Source organism: Schistocerca nitens, chromosome 10 (assembly GCF_023898315.1).
Source record: "Schistocerca nitens isolate TAMUIC-IGC-003100 chromosome 10, iqSchNite1.1, whole genome shotgun sequence".
NCBI lineage: Eukaryota > Metazoa > Arthropoda > Insecta > Orthoptera > Acrididae > Schistocerca > Schistocerca nitens.
The window spans coordinates 143461327-143474857 of record NC_064623.1 but is presented as its reverse complement, the minus strand read 5'-3'; the positions used below and the strand labels follow the sequence as shown (position 1 = coordinate 143474857).

At 46.0% G+C, this 13531-nt stretch overlaps 1 protein-coding gene across 5 annotated transcripts in view; it reads right to left on the bottom strand.

Moving 5' to 3' along the window:
• Positions 1-13531, bottom strand: part of LOC126210127 (glycogen synthase kinase-3 beta) — a 325023-nt gene that overhangs the window by 177115 nt on the left and 134377 nt on the right. The window contains exon 1 of one of the 5 annotated variants that reach the window (XM_049939274.1): positions 12292-12412. The exons of 3 other annotated variants lie outside the window; for them this stretch is intronic. In XM_049939274.1, coding sequence (XP_049795231.1) covers positions 12292-12334 — 43 coding nt within the window. In that variant the 5' untranslated portion in view covers positions 12335-12412. Of the gene's footprint in view, positions 1-12291; positions 12413-13531 lie in introns of those variants that run through there. One more of the 5 variants, XM_049939272.1, reaches the window with a different exon arrangement.

Genomic DNA, 13531 nt, shown 5'->3' with positions numbered 1-13531 from the left:
TCAGTTAAATGAAGTGTGAAACTTGTGGCACATGCTCTTTAAGATCGCAGGCGACTTGCGGGAATTCTCGTGGCTTCAGTGTGTTTCTCACAAGTCAGAAAACCGTATTTTGGCACATGATTTCAAGAAGATAAAAATTTCTGCGAGATGGATCCCACACTGTCTGACTCCTGAAGACAAACAAAAAATGGCTCTAAGCACTATGGGACTTAACTGCTGTGGCATCAGTCCCCTAGAACTTAGAACTACTTAAACCTAACTAACCTAAGGACATCACACACATCCATGCCCGAGGCAGGATTCGAACCTGCGACCGTAGCGGTCACGCGGTTCCAGACTGTAGAAGACAAGCAAACGTCTGCACACAACAACCTCGGTCAAACGACGATTCGACCGTGAAAGTCAAGTATTCTTGTGTCGAATTGTCGGTATTGATGAATCATGGATTAGAGACTTTGAATGGGAGTTGAAATCACAGTCCAATGAGTAGAGATCTTCAGATTCTACACGTCCAAAAATATTTCGACTCGCTCGATCGAACCTCAAGCAAATGATGATTTTTGCTTATGATCGAGAAATTATCTTCACAGATAGTCCCATGTGGAACAAGTGTCGCAGCAGCGTATTATTGTAACCTCGAGCAAAACCTGTGCAGAAAAATGCACAAAACCCGACCACAGTTGCTCGAGGCCGGGCCACTCCTTCTCCAGAACAATGTTCGCCGGCATATCGGAAATATTGTAGCCCAAAACCTTCGCGAATGCAGACGGGAAGTGTTGCCGCATCCTTTCAACAGCTCGCACGTGAGTCCACCTGACATCGACTTGTTCCCGAAGTTGAAAAAACCTTTGCATGTACGTCGTTATCTTTCTCTGGAAGAGCTCTCTACCACCGTTACCCGAGCCATCCTACATCTACATCCATACTCTTCAAGCCACCTGACGGTGTGTGGCGGAGGGTACCTAGAGTACCTCTATCGGTTCTCCCTTCTATTCCAGTCTCGTATTGTTCGTGGAAAGGAGGATTGTCGGTATGCCTCTGTGTGGGCTCTAATCTCTCTGATTTTATCCTCATGGTCTCTTCGCGAGATATACGTAGGACGGAGCAATATACTGCTTGACTCTTCGGTGAAACTTCAACAAAAGCCCGTACCGAGCTACTGCGCGTCTCTCCTGCAGAGTCTTCCACTGGAGTTTATCATCTCCGTAACGCTTTCGTGATTACTAAATGATCCTGTAACGAAGCGCGCTGCTCTCCGTTGGATCTTCTCTATCTCTTCTATCAACCCTATCTGGTACGGACCCCACACTGCTGAGCAGTATTCAAGCAGTGGGCGAACAAGCATACTGTAACCTACTTCCATTGTTTTCGGATTGCATTTCCTTATGATTCTTCCAATGAATCTCAGTCTGGCATCTGCTTTACCGACGATCAACTTTGTATGATCATTCGATTTTAAATCACTCCTAATGCGTACTCCCAGATAATTTATGGAATTAACTGCATTCGACAGACTAACAGAAGTGGTGGCCTGGATGGAACAACAGAGCTTGCGAGACGTTGGGACTCACGTTATAGAGAAGCAGGGAGACTCAAGGGAGGACTGTAACGAGACAGCGAAAAAAATTAAGTAAAATATAGTGTACATTATTTACGAAATATCGATCGCACGTGGCCACGCCTGTTGTCACATTGGAAAACGGGTATATCCATGAAGAGGTAGAAGAAAGGGCAACACCTTGCCAGAGAAAATCTTTAAGTAAAATATCCTGATTCATGTCCATGGCAATGTGAATAAGGTGTAATGGAACGAACTGTATTTTTTTCCGTTTAGTTGCTTGCGGCGATTATCTATTAAAAGCCATATCCATTTCCGACTTGGGAAGTAGCGAAAGGCCAGTTAGCAGTGGTCTTGAAACGGCTAACTGGACTCGCTCCAAAAACAGTTTGCGCCGCACCGAACGACCGACAGCCAAACCGGAAAAGCGCAATAATCAACGCGGCGAAACAGAGCAGGAAACGGCGCAACTGTGTCTACGTTACCACTTGGCTGTTTGTATTATCACTAGTAACTACTTGACAAAAGGATCAATTCATGTACATGAGAAAAAGATGTGTGTGTGACACACACACACACACACACACACACACACACACACACACACACACAGAGAGAGAGAGAGAGAGAGAGAGAGAGAGAGAGAGAGAGAGAGAGAGAGAGAGAGAAGGTTGCATGGAGAGAGGTGTAACGTGACTGACGTGAAATGCGCGCAGTAAAAGCTATTATGACATGACGGAGGGGTATTCTGAGAAAACGGAGGCGGAACGGCGGTATTTTGGTCCGCGGGCCGCTATTCCTGACCGTGGCCTCGCAGCTGTGGCTTTCCAGTGTCTTGTTGGAGATCTGCGCGAGCGTTTCAGTCGCACATGTTCTGCCTCCCGCTGCCGACAGCTCCTGCTTGCACGGCGCCATCTCCGTCTGTAACGCCCCCAGTTTCAACAGAGAAACACACACACGACATACGGAACTGCCAACTTCGTAAACACTGTCCTATACCGGCATCCCAGCTGTTCTCCGCGTGAATGCTTCGCGCAATCGTCTAGACCACAACTCCGCACAACAAATTCCCAAGTCACTGAAGATGCAACATATGGTGGACTTAGGGAACGAAGTCGAGATGTTTAAAACCACAGCTGCCTGCCATACGTAATACGTCTTATGCGAATTCAGAACCGCCTATTATACAAACAACTTTGCTTTTTAATACCGGAACTATTTTCGGCACCTTTGTATCACCAGTGAAAATATTTTATGAAATAAAACCCTGCATAACGGTAAAGTACTGTGGAACTAGCTGTACATTACTGTATTGCTTGCCACAGCTGTTTTCGGATGATCTGCCCTCGTGTGCATAATTGTTTTCGTAGAAATACAACAGCGCGGTATATGTTTTAATGGACCACACTGGCAAATTTCAGTTAATGCTGAGGACAACATTCACAGAGATTTTATACAGCCTGAAATTACATTAGAAGCTTGACAGCTTTTAGCGAAATTTAATTCTGGGGAGTGAACAGCATGTCATCTGCAGCACAAATTGTAGCTTGCCAGTGTAGTTTATCAAAAACATGTCCCGTGTTTTTGTTGTTATGATTGTTATTGGGGTGGTAGTGCTGGTGGTTTAGGGGACAAAACAGCTGAGGTCATAAGCGTCCGTGTCATAACTACCGGATGAAGTTGAAGTCGATAATACTCAGAGCCCAATCGATGGGAGTAAAGTGATAGCTAAAACCCATCACTTTCCCTTTGAGGAGGACGCTCATACGGCTGAAAATTAAATTGCCTTCACCATATTACTACGACGAATAAAAAGTGAAACGCAATATACAGCTGGTGCTGTATCTCCTAAAATATGTGATAAAAACATACATTAAAGCGCGAACGGTTATAAAATCGGCACTGGGTCAGAAAATGGCGCACTGGCAATGGCTGGTTGTAGTAAGCACAGAGTGCTGTGGGGTCTCCGCTTAAATGAACATCACGTTGGCTCCATCACTGAGCGAGTGGAAGCATTCGTGGATTCGTTGTACTAAGGTGCGGTATGCGTATAGAACACGGAGGCTCTGGATGGCAATAAGTGAATCTTAACATAATACACAGTTGACAAGCCTATGACGTCGGATGTATTGGGTGGCCTGATAAGAGGGCGGAAAGCTCTGCAATGAATATCGAGCACTGGTCTAGAAGCTGGTTTCTAAATTGTTTGCTGCCTATGACAAAGGCACATCCGACACAACAGTCTGTCTTGGAGCCATCAGCGTAAATTAAGGTGGTGTCTCCAAGTTGCGTGCAAAGTTCGAGAAACAGCGATTGATCAAATTTAGAATAGTGTCCCTGGGAAGTGAACTAAGTCCAAAATGGACGCGGAACTCTGCACGAACCTAAGGCGTTGAAGGGCTCTCATCCATTGGGAACGTGGCAGGTAGCGTAAGGTGAAGGTTTCGAAGCACTATACGAAAACGAACACCGGGAGGCAATAAAGAAGTTGCGCTTACTCTAGTTACCAATAAAGGACGCATAGGATGGATGGTTGGGCATAAAGGACAGACGACAAGCGCATCTGTTGAGGAGAACATCACGCCGTTATGAGAGCGGTAGTTCGGCAACGTTTGGATAGACTCATAACTGGGCTAGTGTAAAAAGCTCCAGTGAACAAAAACATGCCTTGATGGTGGATTGTGTTGAGATGGTGTAAAATAAACTGTCGTTCTGATGACTAAACGAGACACCCATAAACCATTTTTGATCGGAGAGGGGCCTGGTATAAGCGGAGGATGATTTTCCGATCCCCTCCCCATGAAGTACCTTTTAAAACACGTAGGATATTTAGAGATCGGGTACAAGACATGTGGGAGGACCAACAGTGTTTCCTATCGAGCGTGAGCCCCTAGAATTTCGTGGTTTCGACGGACGGAAGAGCAACAGGACCGATATGTAAGGTCCGTGGAAGGAACTCCTGGCGCCGCCAGAAGTTCAGACAGTTTTTTCAGTGGAAAAGTCTTTGTCAATGATCCACGAGTAAAGTCGGTCGAGCCATCGCTGAATCGTCACTCGAGCAAACAAGGTCCGTTGAGAGCTGCAGTTGATCGCAAAGTCTGAGAGGCCTGGCGGGAGAGAGTGAGTGTGTTTCTACAACAAAAGATCGTGCAGGTGAGGACAGATTCCACAACAATTATCTACGGGAAGTTATACAATATTGTGGAGGACCCACAGAACATAACATTCTAGATGATGATGATTGGTTTGTGGGGCACTGAAATGCGCGGTCATCAGCGCACGTACAAAATCCCACTTTTACACAGTCCAGTTTTTTACGCGATCCAATCTAGCTACTGTCACGGATGATGATGATGATGAGAGGACAACACAAACACGAAGTCCTCAGGCAGTGAAAATCCCCAACCCGGCCGGGAATCCAACCCGGGACCCCGTGATCCAGAGGCAGCAACGTTAGCCACTAGACCACGAGCTGCCGGACATAACATGCTAGAAAATTAGATCTGAATAAAAGTAAACACTGAGGTTCGCACAAAGGTGCCGACGCACGACTGGGTAAGAAAAAGAACAGCTGTTTAGAGCGTAGGCAGACTTGATTTCCGATACGTAGTACCCAAACAAGGTTGCTGTTTGAGCTACGAAAGCAAACGCTGATGATAAGCCGTGCCTTCAACAAACATAAAATCAAAGACTTTCTGACCATCACTGAGACGCAACCACTTCTTAGTTCTATACAGGATGAATTAAGAGTGCAGCATCATTGTCATCTTCAGACACTGTTCAATATCGTTTAAGGCTAATTGCGAGTTCTGCTTCTACTGATGTTTACGTAGTCTGTGAAAGAGTAGCAAGCAATTTCTTCCCTTCGCATGGCCTTAGGACCTCGTCCGCTTGCTACGTCGCTGTAATTTCATTAAAATAAATACACAAAATTCGGTCGGACTATGGCGGGTGAGTGTACAAGGAACGACTGCTAGCCGCCAGACACATTTGGCTAAATTATTTTGCCCATGCTGGAGTTTTTTTGAAGCCCGTGACTGTTATTCAGTTAAGTACTGCTAAGGGAGAACGCTACCGGTCACTAATACTGTTTAGAAGTTTTATTTTCCTACCACGACGGGCTTTGGACCATTACGCCTGACTGAGGTGGCTACACTTGTTTCAGCCTCTCTCGTTTCATGAAAGTTCCCATAGGTGCCGGCGCTATACGTAGCCTTTAAAATGGCGTTTGTAGCAGAGCTGCGTGCCAAGCAGAGCTCTCATTCAGTTTCTTTTGGCGGGAACAAGCATAGATGATATTTACAGGCGCTTGCCGAATGTCTAAGGAGACCTGGCAGTGAACAAAAGCACGGCGAGTCGTTGGGCGAGACGTGTGTCGTCATTGCAACAGGGTTGCGCAAACCTACCCCACATCCCGCGTGCAGGCCAGCCGCACACAGCTGTGACCCCTGCAATGTTAGAAAGTGCGAACACATTCATTCGTGGTGAGAAGACCTCACCCCTCAACTGGACGTCTCTTTTGGTAGTGCCGACACAACTCAGAGGGGTGTGCCCGCTTAGTTGCTCGCCGCCTAACAGAAGACCATCTCGCAGTTTCGGAATTTCTATCTGTTTGACCTAATGAAGCATACACTCCGCAGGAGCAGTACGTGGACGACGGGGAGGTTACTGATGCACCAAGACGTTGGTTCCGGCGTCGACCAGTAGAGTGCTATCATGCGGGCATACGGGCCCACCCAGCAATGTGGCTTAAGGCTGTCGCACTGAACGGAGATTATGCTGAAGAATGGGGTTTCGTAGCCAAAACAGTGGGGAATATCTGATGTATTGGAATCCTGAACAAAACAAACTTGCTTTCAGAAAAAAATGTGCTGCATTACTTATTTAACGCCCCTTGTAGAATATCAGAAGCAAACTGGAAAGTTCCTTTTTGCCCCTCCACTTTAATTTCCTTTCCAATATTCTCGCTCTCGTCTCAATCTACGCTTCCCATTCAGGACCTTCGACACTTCCAATTGCAGTATGGTTTCTGTACAGGTTGGAGATCACTCTTCGCTTGCTGTACATTTTCCTTCTACCTTCAGAATTTCGAAGAGTGTATAATGGCTCTAATCCAGTTATCGCAATAAAATAAAGCTTTTCGAAAGTACTTGTGATGCCTACTTTCGTTCCCTCTCAACAATTCTCAACGCTGAATTCTATCAGATAAGCGTAGGCATAAGAGAGGGAGAAGCCCTAACACGCACAGCAAATGTTTTCTGGTGGGAGAGGAAGCTAGGCAATGAGTTGAGAAGTGAGTGTCGGCCGTTTGCAGTCTGCGTGCCAGGTGGATAAGTCGCCTATCCTGAGTTACGTAAAGGCGTGCGCGCTAGGCGAGGATTTGCGAGTCCCAAGGTTACAAACACTGCAAGCTCACTATCAAAGCTCAGTCCTCTGATGTCAACTACTTCTGAGACTGTTGGTTTAGAGGCAAATTACGCCTGCCACACATCACAACCTCAACCTACATTCGCTCCTATACTGCGCATTTGTTCATCGAGTGAGAACACGTAACGCTAGTTACATCTTAATGAGCCGAAACATTGTGACACTGGCCATCAAGACGCTAAATGGTGGAGATGTGAGCTGGTGACGCTGTAAAGAGGAGCAGAGAGGAACGGGACACTAGTGACCACAGGGGCCGTGAATGCGGTAATTCACAACAAGGGCGACTTTCGCAAAGAAGAGGTTGTGATTGCCCGGCGCCTGGGAAAGAGCATTTCGGAAACGGCGACAACAGTCGACTGTCCGCATACTACTGCCGTGAGTATTTATGGTAAACTATGGAAGGGCAGTGAAACCATGTGCAGGCGTCAAGGTGTTAGATGTCCGCGCCTCATCACAGAAAGTGGACGCCGGAACTTGCCCTCTCTAAGCTGTGGCGTACAGCGCTGGTGCAGGCGCCAGAGTCTCTGAGCACACCGTTCTGCGCACATTGTTGAACATGGGGCTCCCCACAGCATACGACCCAACTATGCCGTCAACTACGATTGCAATGGGCATTGCATAGACCGCAGATCAAGGTGAACATGTCGCCTGGTCGCACGGATCTCGTTTCTTGTTGCACCCGGTCATCCCGAAACATGCACCGCGCCACGGCCACAGGGCAGAATAAGGCAATGGGGGGGGGGGGGGGCAACCCCTGGGTTTGCATGGGACCTGAAGGCACCATAACATGTCTAGTACGTGACCATTATTGTGGGCTGCCTGCTTTCCTTCATGTTTTGTGTGTTACCCGACGGCGACGGAACATTCCATCTGGATCACTGTGTGTCAAGAGCCTGGAGCGTTACTACGGTGGTCTGCAGAGCACGATACAGGACTCACGCTGATGTCTTGCTGATCTGAGGCCGATTGAACATAACTGGGGCGCCAACAGACGCCAGCTATGCGCTCACAAACAACCGACCCGCAATTTGCGGGAATTGTGTACATAATTGGAGCCATATACAGGTTGGCCCATGTAATGATTCAACATTTTTTTTCTGGTATTAGTTTTTTAGGATATCAGTAGGCTTTCAATAAACTTTCGCTGTATCACTGAACATATGTAGCTGATACCAGTTAAAACACAGTGCAGTTACAGGACTGAACGGGTTCAGACATGAAACTACAGGACACGCATGAAGAGATAAGCGAATTTTAATACCTCTGAAGTAGGATAAATAAAGCAGAAAGATAGAGAAAAGATGTAGTAGCAACGATAGCACAAAGTTCCACCCCATTTTCTACGTCTTGTCCAACAGTACCTAGCACAAACGTTTACTGAGCGATGGACTGGTGGAGGGACTATAATACTATAATCCCTGTTAACCGACCCGTAATACCTTGGTTTTTTAGCTATCGTGACATTTGAAGTATTGATACATTCCACACCTACCGACAAAGTGCACACAACACAATAGCGTATGTGGTACGCATGTGTCCAAATTTAAGGGCAGCGGGGTGTACCTGTATGCTTCATAATTCTCTGAGGGGTGAGCCGACGAACGTGTGAGAAGGAATATTAGCCAGACTGAGCACTTTCTGTAGCGTCAACATCGCACAGAATTGTTGCTATATCGGAAAGTAATTTACCGGATTTATGTACATATTACTGTTCTTCCTAGTTCTGGCCGGAAATGTATGGGACATTTAAATTCCTGTGCAGGTGACCTCAAACTCCGTCCGAACACGCCGCAGGAGGCACAACGGTACCGTCCGACTGTCGTGTTATCCTCAGCCGATAGGCGTCACTGGATGCAGTTATGGATAGGCGTGTGGTCGGAACATCTTTCTCCCTCTCGTTGTCAGTTTTCGTGACCGGAGGCACAACTCCTGGTCAAGTAGCTTCTCAATTGCCTCACAGGGGCTGACTGCAGCCCACTTGCCAACAACGATCGGCATATCCCGTCGGTCACCCATCCAAGTACTAGCCAAGTCCGACAGTGCTGAACATCGGTGATACGAGACATACGTAGGTCGAAGTAATACACTGACGTACGCTGTCGAACTTTTAACAGTAATCGACACAATGACGCACAATGCCTCTCTTTTAGCGTTTGCTACTGCAATTGGTTGGGCACTTCCGTGACTCTTTCGTGCTCACTAAATGGACTTCTAACGAAACTGACTGCTCTTCTTTGGATCTTACCTGTTTCCCCTCTAATTCGTATCTCGTAGGGATCCTGTAGTGACGAACAACATTGCAGTATCGGCCGAACAGAGGTTTTGTAAGCCACCTCCCCGTGGGTGTACAGCGCTTTCTGTGAAGTGTCCCAATGAATCTTGGTCTGGCATTTGCCTTACGTGCGGTTAGTTTTATGTGGTTGTTGCACTTTCAATCGCTCCGTACACATTCCAGATATTTAATGGTTGTGACAGCTCGCGAGGATTGTTCGGCAATATTATTTAACACTGGAGAATTCCTCCTATTTATGGGCAAGATGTTACATATATTGTATCGACTGCAAATCCCTGCACCAAGCGTCAGTAGGGTACAGGTGTTGCTGCGCAACGCTAGAATTTCCTAGCTTTGGGAATTGTTATAATTCGCGAACAGCCTCGTCGAACCTTCGATGTAGGCGTCTACATTCGTTTATACACCGATACCACACACTGGCCGGAGAATCGCGCCTGTTAGCTACGCCCCGTGAACTAGTGCGTGAGAAACGTCGATGACTCAAGAGTGCCCCCCCCCCCCTCCCCCGCGAGAACGATTCAAATCGCCGCCGCCGCCGCTGCACGCGCCTGCGACACAGCAACCGCCTGCACAGTTTTTTCATCGGTCGTGCGGTGCCTGTTGGCCGGGACGCGTCACATTTCATTTCACAGGCCTCTTCTCGCCGCTTACTGCACACATCCGGGCTTTTTCAGATCATTTAACCCGGCAGAAGTAAAAACGCTCTACTCTGAAGGTCCTGTTTCGCTCGAATTACTTCCCTTGCTATTTTCTGAAACTAATTTATCTCTTGTCAGCCCAAGTGTCGTCCACGGCAAGGCGTTCCTGTTAGGCAAAGTGGCGGTGGTGATGTTGCTTGAAGAGAGTTCAACGGCGTGCTTCTTTTTTTTTTTTTTTTTTTTTTGGGGTGGGGATCAAGGAACTAAACAACGAGGCATTCAGTCCCTTATTCAAGTGAAAATACTTCAGAGGTTAATGTGTACCTTGCGGAAGGGTCCTCTTACATTTTCTTCATATTTACAGCATTTGAAGGCCAGTGCCCAGTCATCAACTTCCTGAAGTGTTACACATTTCTCAAAAAACTTGAAAAACCGACTTTGAGAATTAGAACATTTCCGAACAGTTTAAAATACAAAACTGTTTGTAACCTACTAGTGTAGGTTGGTTGGTTTGGGGAACAGGGACGTCATCGGTCCCATCGGATTAGGGAATGATGAGGAAGGAAGTCGGCTGTGCACTTTCAGAGGAACCATCCTGGCATTTGTCTGAAGCGCGATATAAGGAAATCACAGAAACCAAATCAGAGTGGCCTGACGCGGGTTTGAACTCTCGTCCTCTCGAACGCGAGTCCAGTGTGCTAACCACTGCGCCACCTCGCTCGCTAACTACTAATGTTGTACTCCGTAAACGTAGTAATATAGCTGTCCATAGCTATGTAGACAGCATAAAAGCCTTTCAGCATTGTTGCAAACTTTTAAGTGCATTCCATATTAACAAACAGATCTACTGATTAAAAGTACTCAAATTACTCAATAATAATTTAATTTTTAATTACTATTAGAATAAAATTGACAGTATCCACAAAATATTAAAATATCGTAGAAAAATGTCTAACGTCAAATAGCAAACTAAAGTTATTTGTAGAAATTGAATACTATTATTTACATATTTAATTTTATTTAATAATATACTTCGGCTGTTTGTATCCAACTGTAATTTATTTCGGTCCGACTAGTAATTAAAAATAAAAAGAAGTTTTTTTATTGAAAATGAGCCCCCAATATTTGTTGTTTCATTTCTCAGTAAATATGGAGTTTAAATAAAATTTAAAAGGATGCTGTTGCCAGTAAGATTAGAACTTTTTTTAGTGGCACCGTTCATTGTTACATTACGAATTTTACACAGTTAATTCAACAACACAAATAGCTTAATAGGGGATGGCAGAACAGGAATACTGAAAAATATAACAAAATAAATATGTAAGTTGGTAAATAATAAAAAACGACTATTTTTACTTGAGTAATGAGAAGTGTTTCTGTTTCCATAATTATGATCCTTGTCTGTTGGCGATATTCGCAGCGGGTTCTTTGCGACCGAGAACAGCTACTTTCATGATTAGAAGCCCTTTATGCAACGCAGTCAGTTATCCACAACTACGGTAGTAAGTTGCAAGTTTTTTCTACGCTCTTGGAAATCTAATCATCAAAGGCGGTGTCGTTTTTTTGGGGGGGGGGGGGGGGAGAAAGGGGAATGGGGGAGGGGGGAAGCCAGGCGGTACTGCTGAACCCTTAACGCATGAGGTGCGATCTCTCAAACCGTGCGAAAATTTTCGAATTCGCTCTTTAAGTCAGTTCTGCTGGAACGCTTCCATACCCTTCCTAGCGTCCTTAAATTGCCAACCTTGCAATGTTTTGCTACCCGTTGCATCATCGCTTTCTTTGTTCGTTGCTGACATGTTATTGAAACCACATTGTGATACACACCTGTTTTATTGATATTAAGGTTGATGAAATTGTTACTCGGTAGGAGGAGGAAGCTGTCAGTAATGTGGCTCAAGACATAAAAGACGTCATGATAATAGCCAGTTATCACAGTTCTGCTAGCATAGGATCATTCTGGCAATCCTCCTGTTTCTCGAATATAATAATTACAGTATTAGTTAGAATCACATATTATTTGAATGATGGTTAAAATGTAGATTCCAGCGAGGACAATTTTGCAAAGTTCCTTTTTCCACCTGTCGAGGGCGATTTTTATGTACAAGTTTAAACTGTGGAATTCAGTTTTACGAGAAAATTTACTTTCTACAGTTCTACCGTAATGTTTGCACATGAAAAATTCGGTTTCTAATAGTTCGTTAATGTGCACTATTTGAAAAAGCTGACATAAGTATTTTATTTTGTGTGGTAAAAAGTGAAGTACAGCGCGCCTCATTTAGTACAATACAATAAACAAGGAGTATTTAAACAATACTTAAATAACTCTAAAATTTAATGTTACGTGACTTAATAATTTCATACGATTTGCGCCTTACCTCTGTTACACACAGGGCTGCGAGACACCCCGGGTTGTGGCATACATTACAGAAAATCCACCTCACGAGTTAAGGGGATAAGAAGGAAATCGGACAGGTCGGTTTCAAACCGCAGCACACAGCGGAGAGACGTTCTGCACGCACGCAGCAGGCTGTGGCGTGGGGTTGGGACGGCACGACCGGCCCTCTCGCCTGCCTCTCTATTTATAGGCGTTACGCGGCGGCGGCCGCGAACGCGCGTGCACTGGCGCGGCCAAAACGCGAAGGGAGGTCCGAGGGCGGGCGGTGGCCGGCGTGCGCTGAGCGGCCGCTAGGGCCGCCGCCCCCGCATCGCGCCCAGCCCTGGGGGCGGGGGCGCCGACGGTGCCGCCTCGTCCTACACTGCTCGAAAATAGACAGCACGTGCACGTCGGCGTCGGTCCGATGTCTGCCAACGGTCAGGACAAAATTCGCGAGAGACACGTTCTTTTGAAGTGCACTGTGGCAGAGGGAGGAAAACTGATGCAGGAGGAGTCGGCCGATGGTGTGCAAACATCTACATCTACATCCATACTCCGCAAGCCACCTGACGGTGTGTGGCGGAGGGTACCCTGAGTAACCTCTATCGGTTCTCCCTTCTATTCCAGTCTCGTATTGTTCTTGGAAAGAAGGATTGTCGGTATGCTTCTGTGCGGGCTCTAATCTCTCTGATTTCATCCTCATGGTCTCTTCGCGAGATATACGTAGGACGGAGCAATATACTGCTTGACTCTTCGGTGAAACTTCAACAAAAGCCCGTACCGAGCCACTGAGCGTCTCTCCTGCAGTCTTCCACTGGAGTTTATCTATCATCTCCGTAACGCTTTCGCGATTACTAAATGATCCTCTAACGAAGCGCGCTGCTCTCCGTTGGATCTTCTCTCTCTCTCTTCTATCAACCCTATCTGGTACGGATCCCACACTGCTGAGCAGTATTCAAGCAGTCGGCGAACAAGCATACTGTAACCTACATCCTTTGTTTTCGGATTCCATTTCCTTAGGATTCTTCCAATGCATCTCAGTCTGGCATCTGCTTTACCGACGATCAACTTTATATGATCATTCCATTTTAAATCACTCCTAATGCGTACTCCCAGATAATTTATGGAATTAACTGCATCCAGTTGCTGACCTGCTATATTGTAGCTAAATGATATAGAATCTTTCTTTGTATGTATTCGTAGCACATTACACTTGTATACATTGAGACTGAATTGCCATT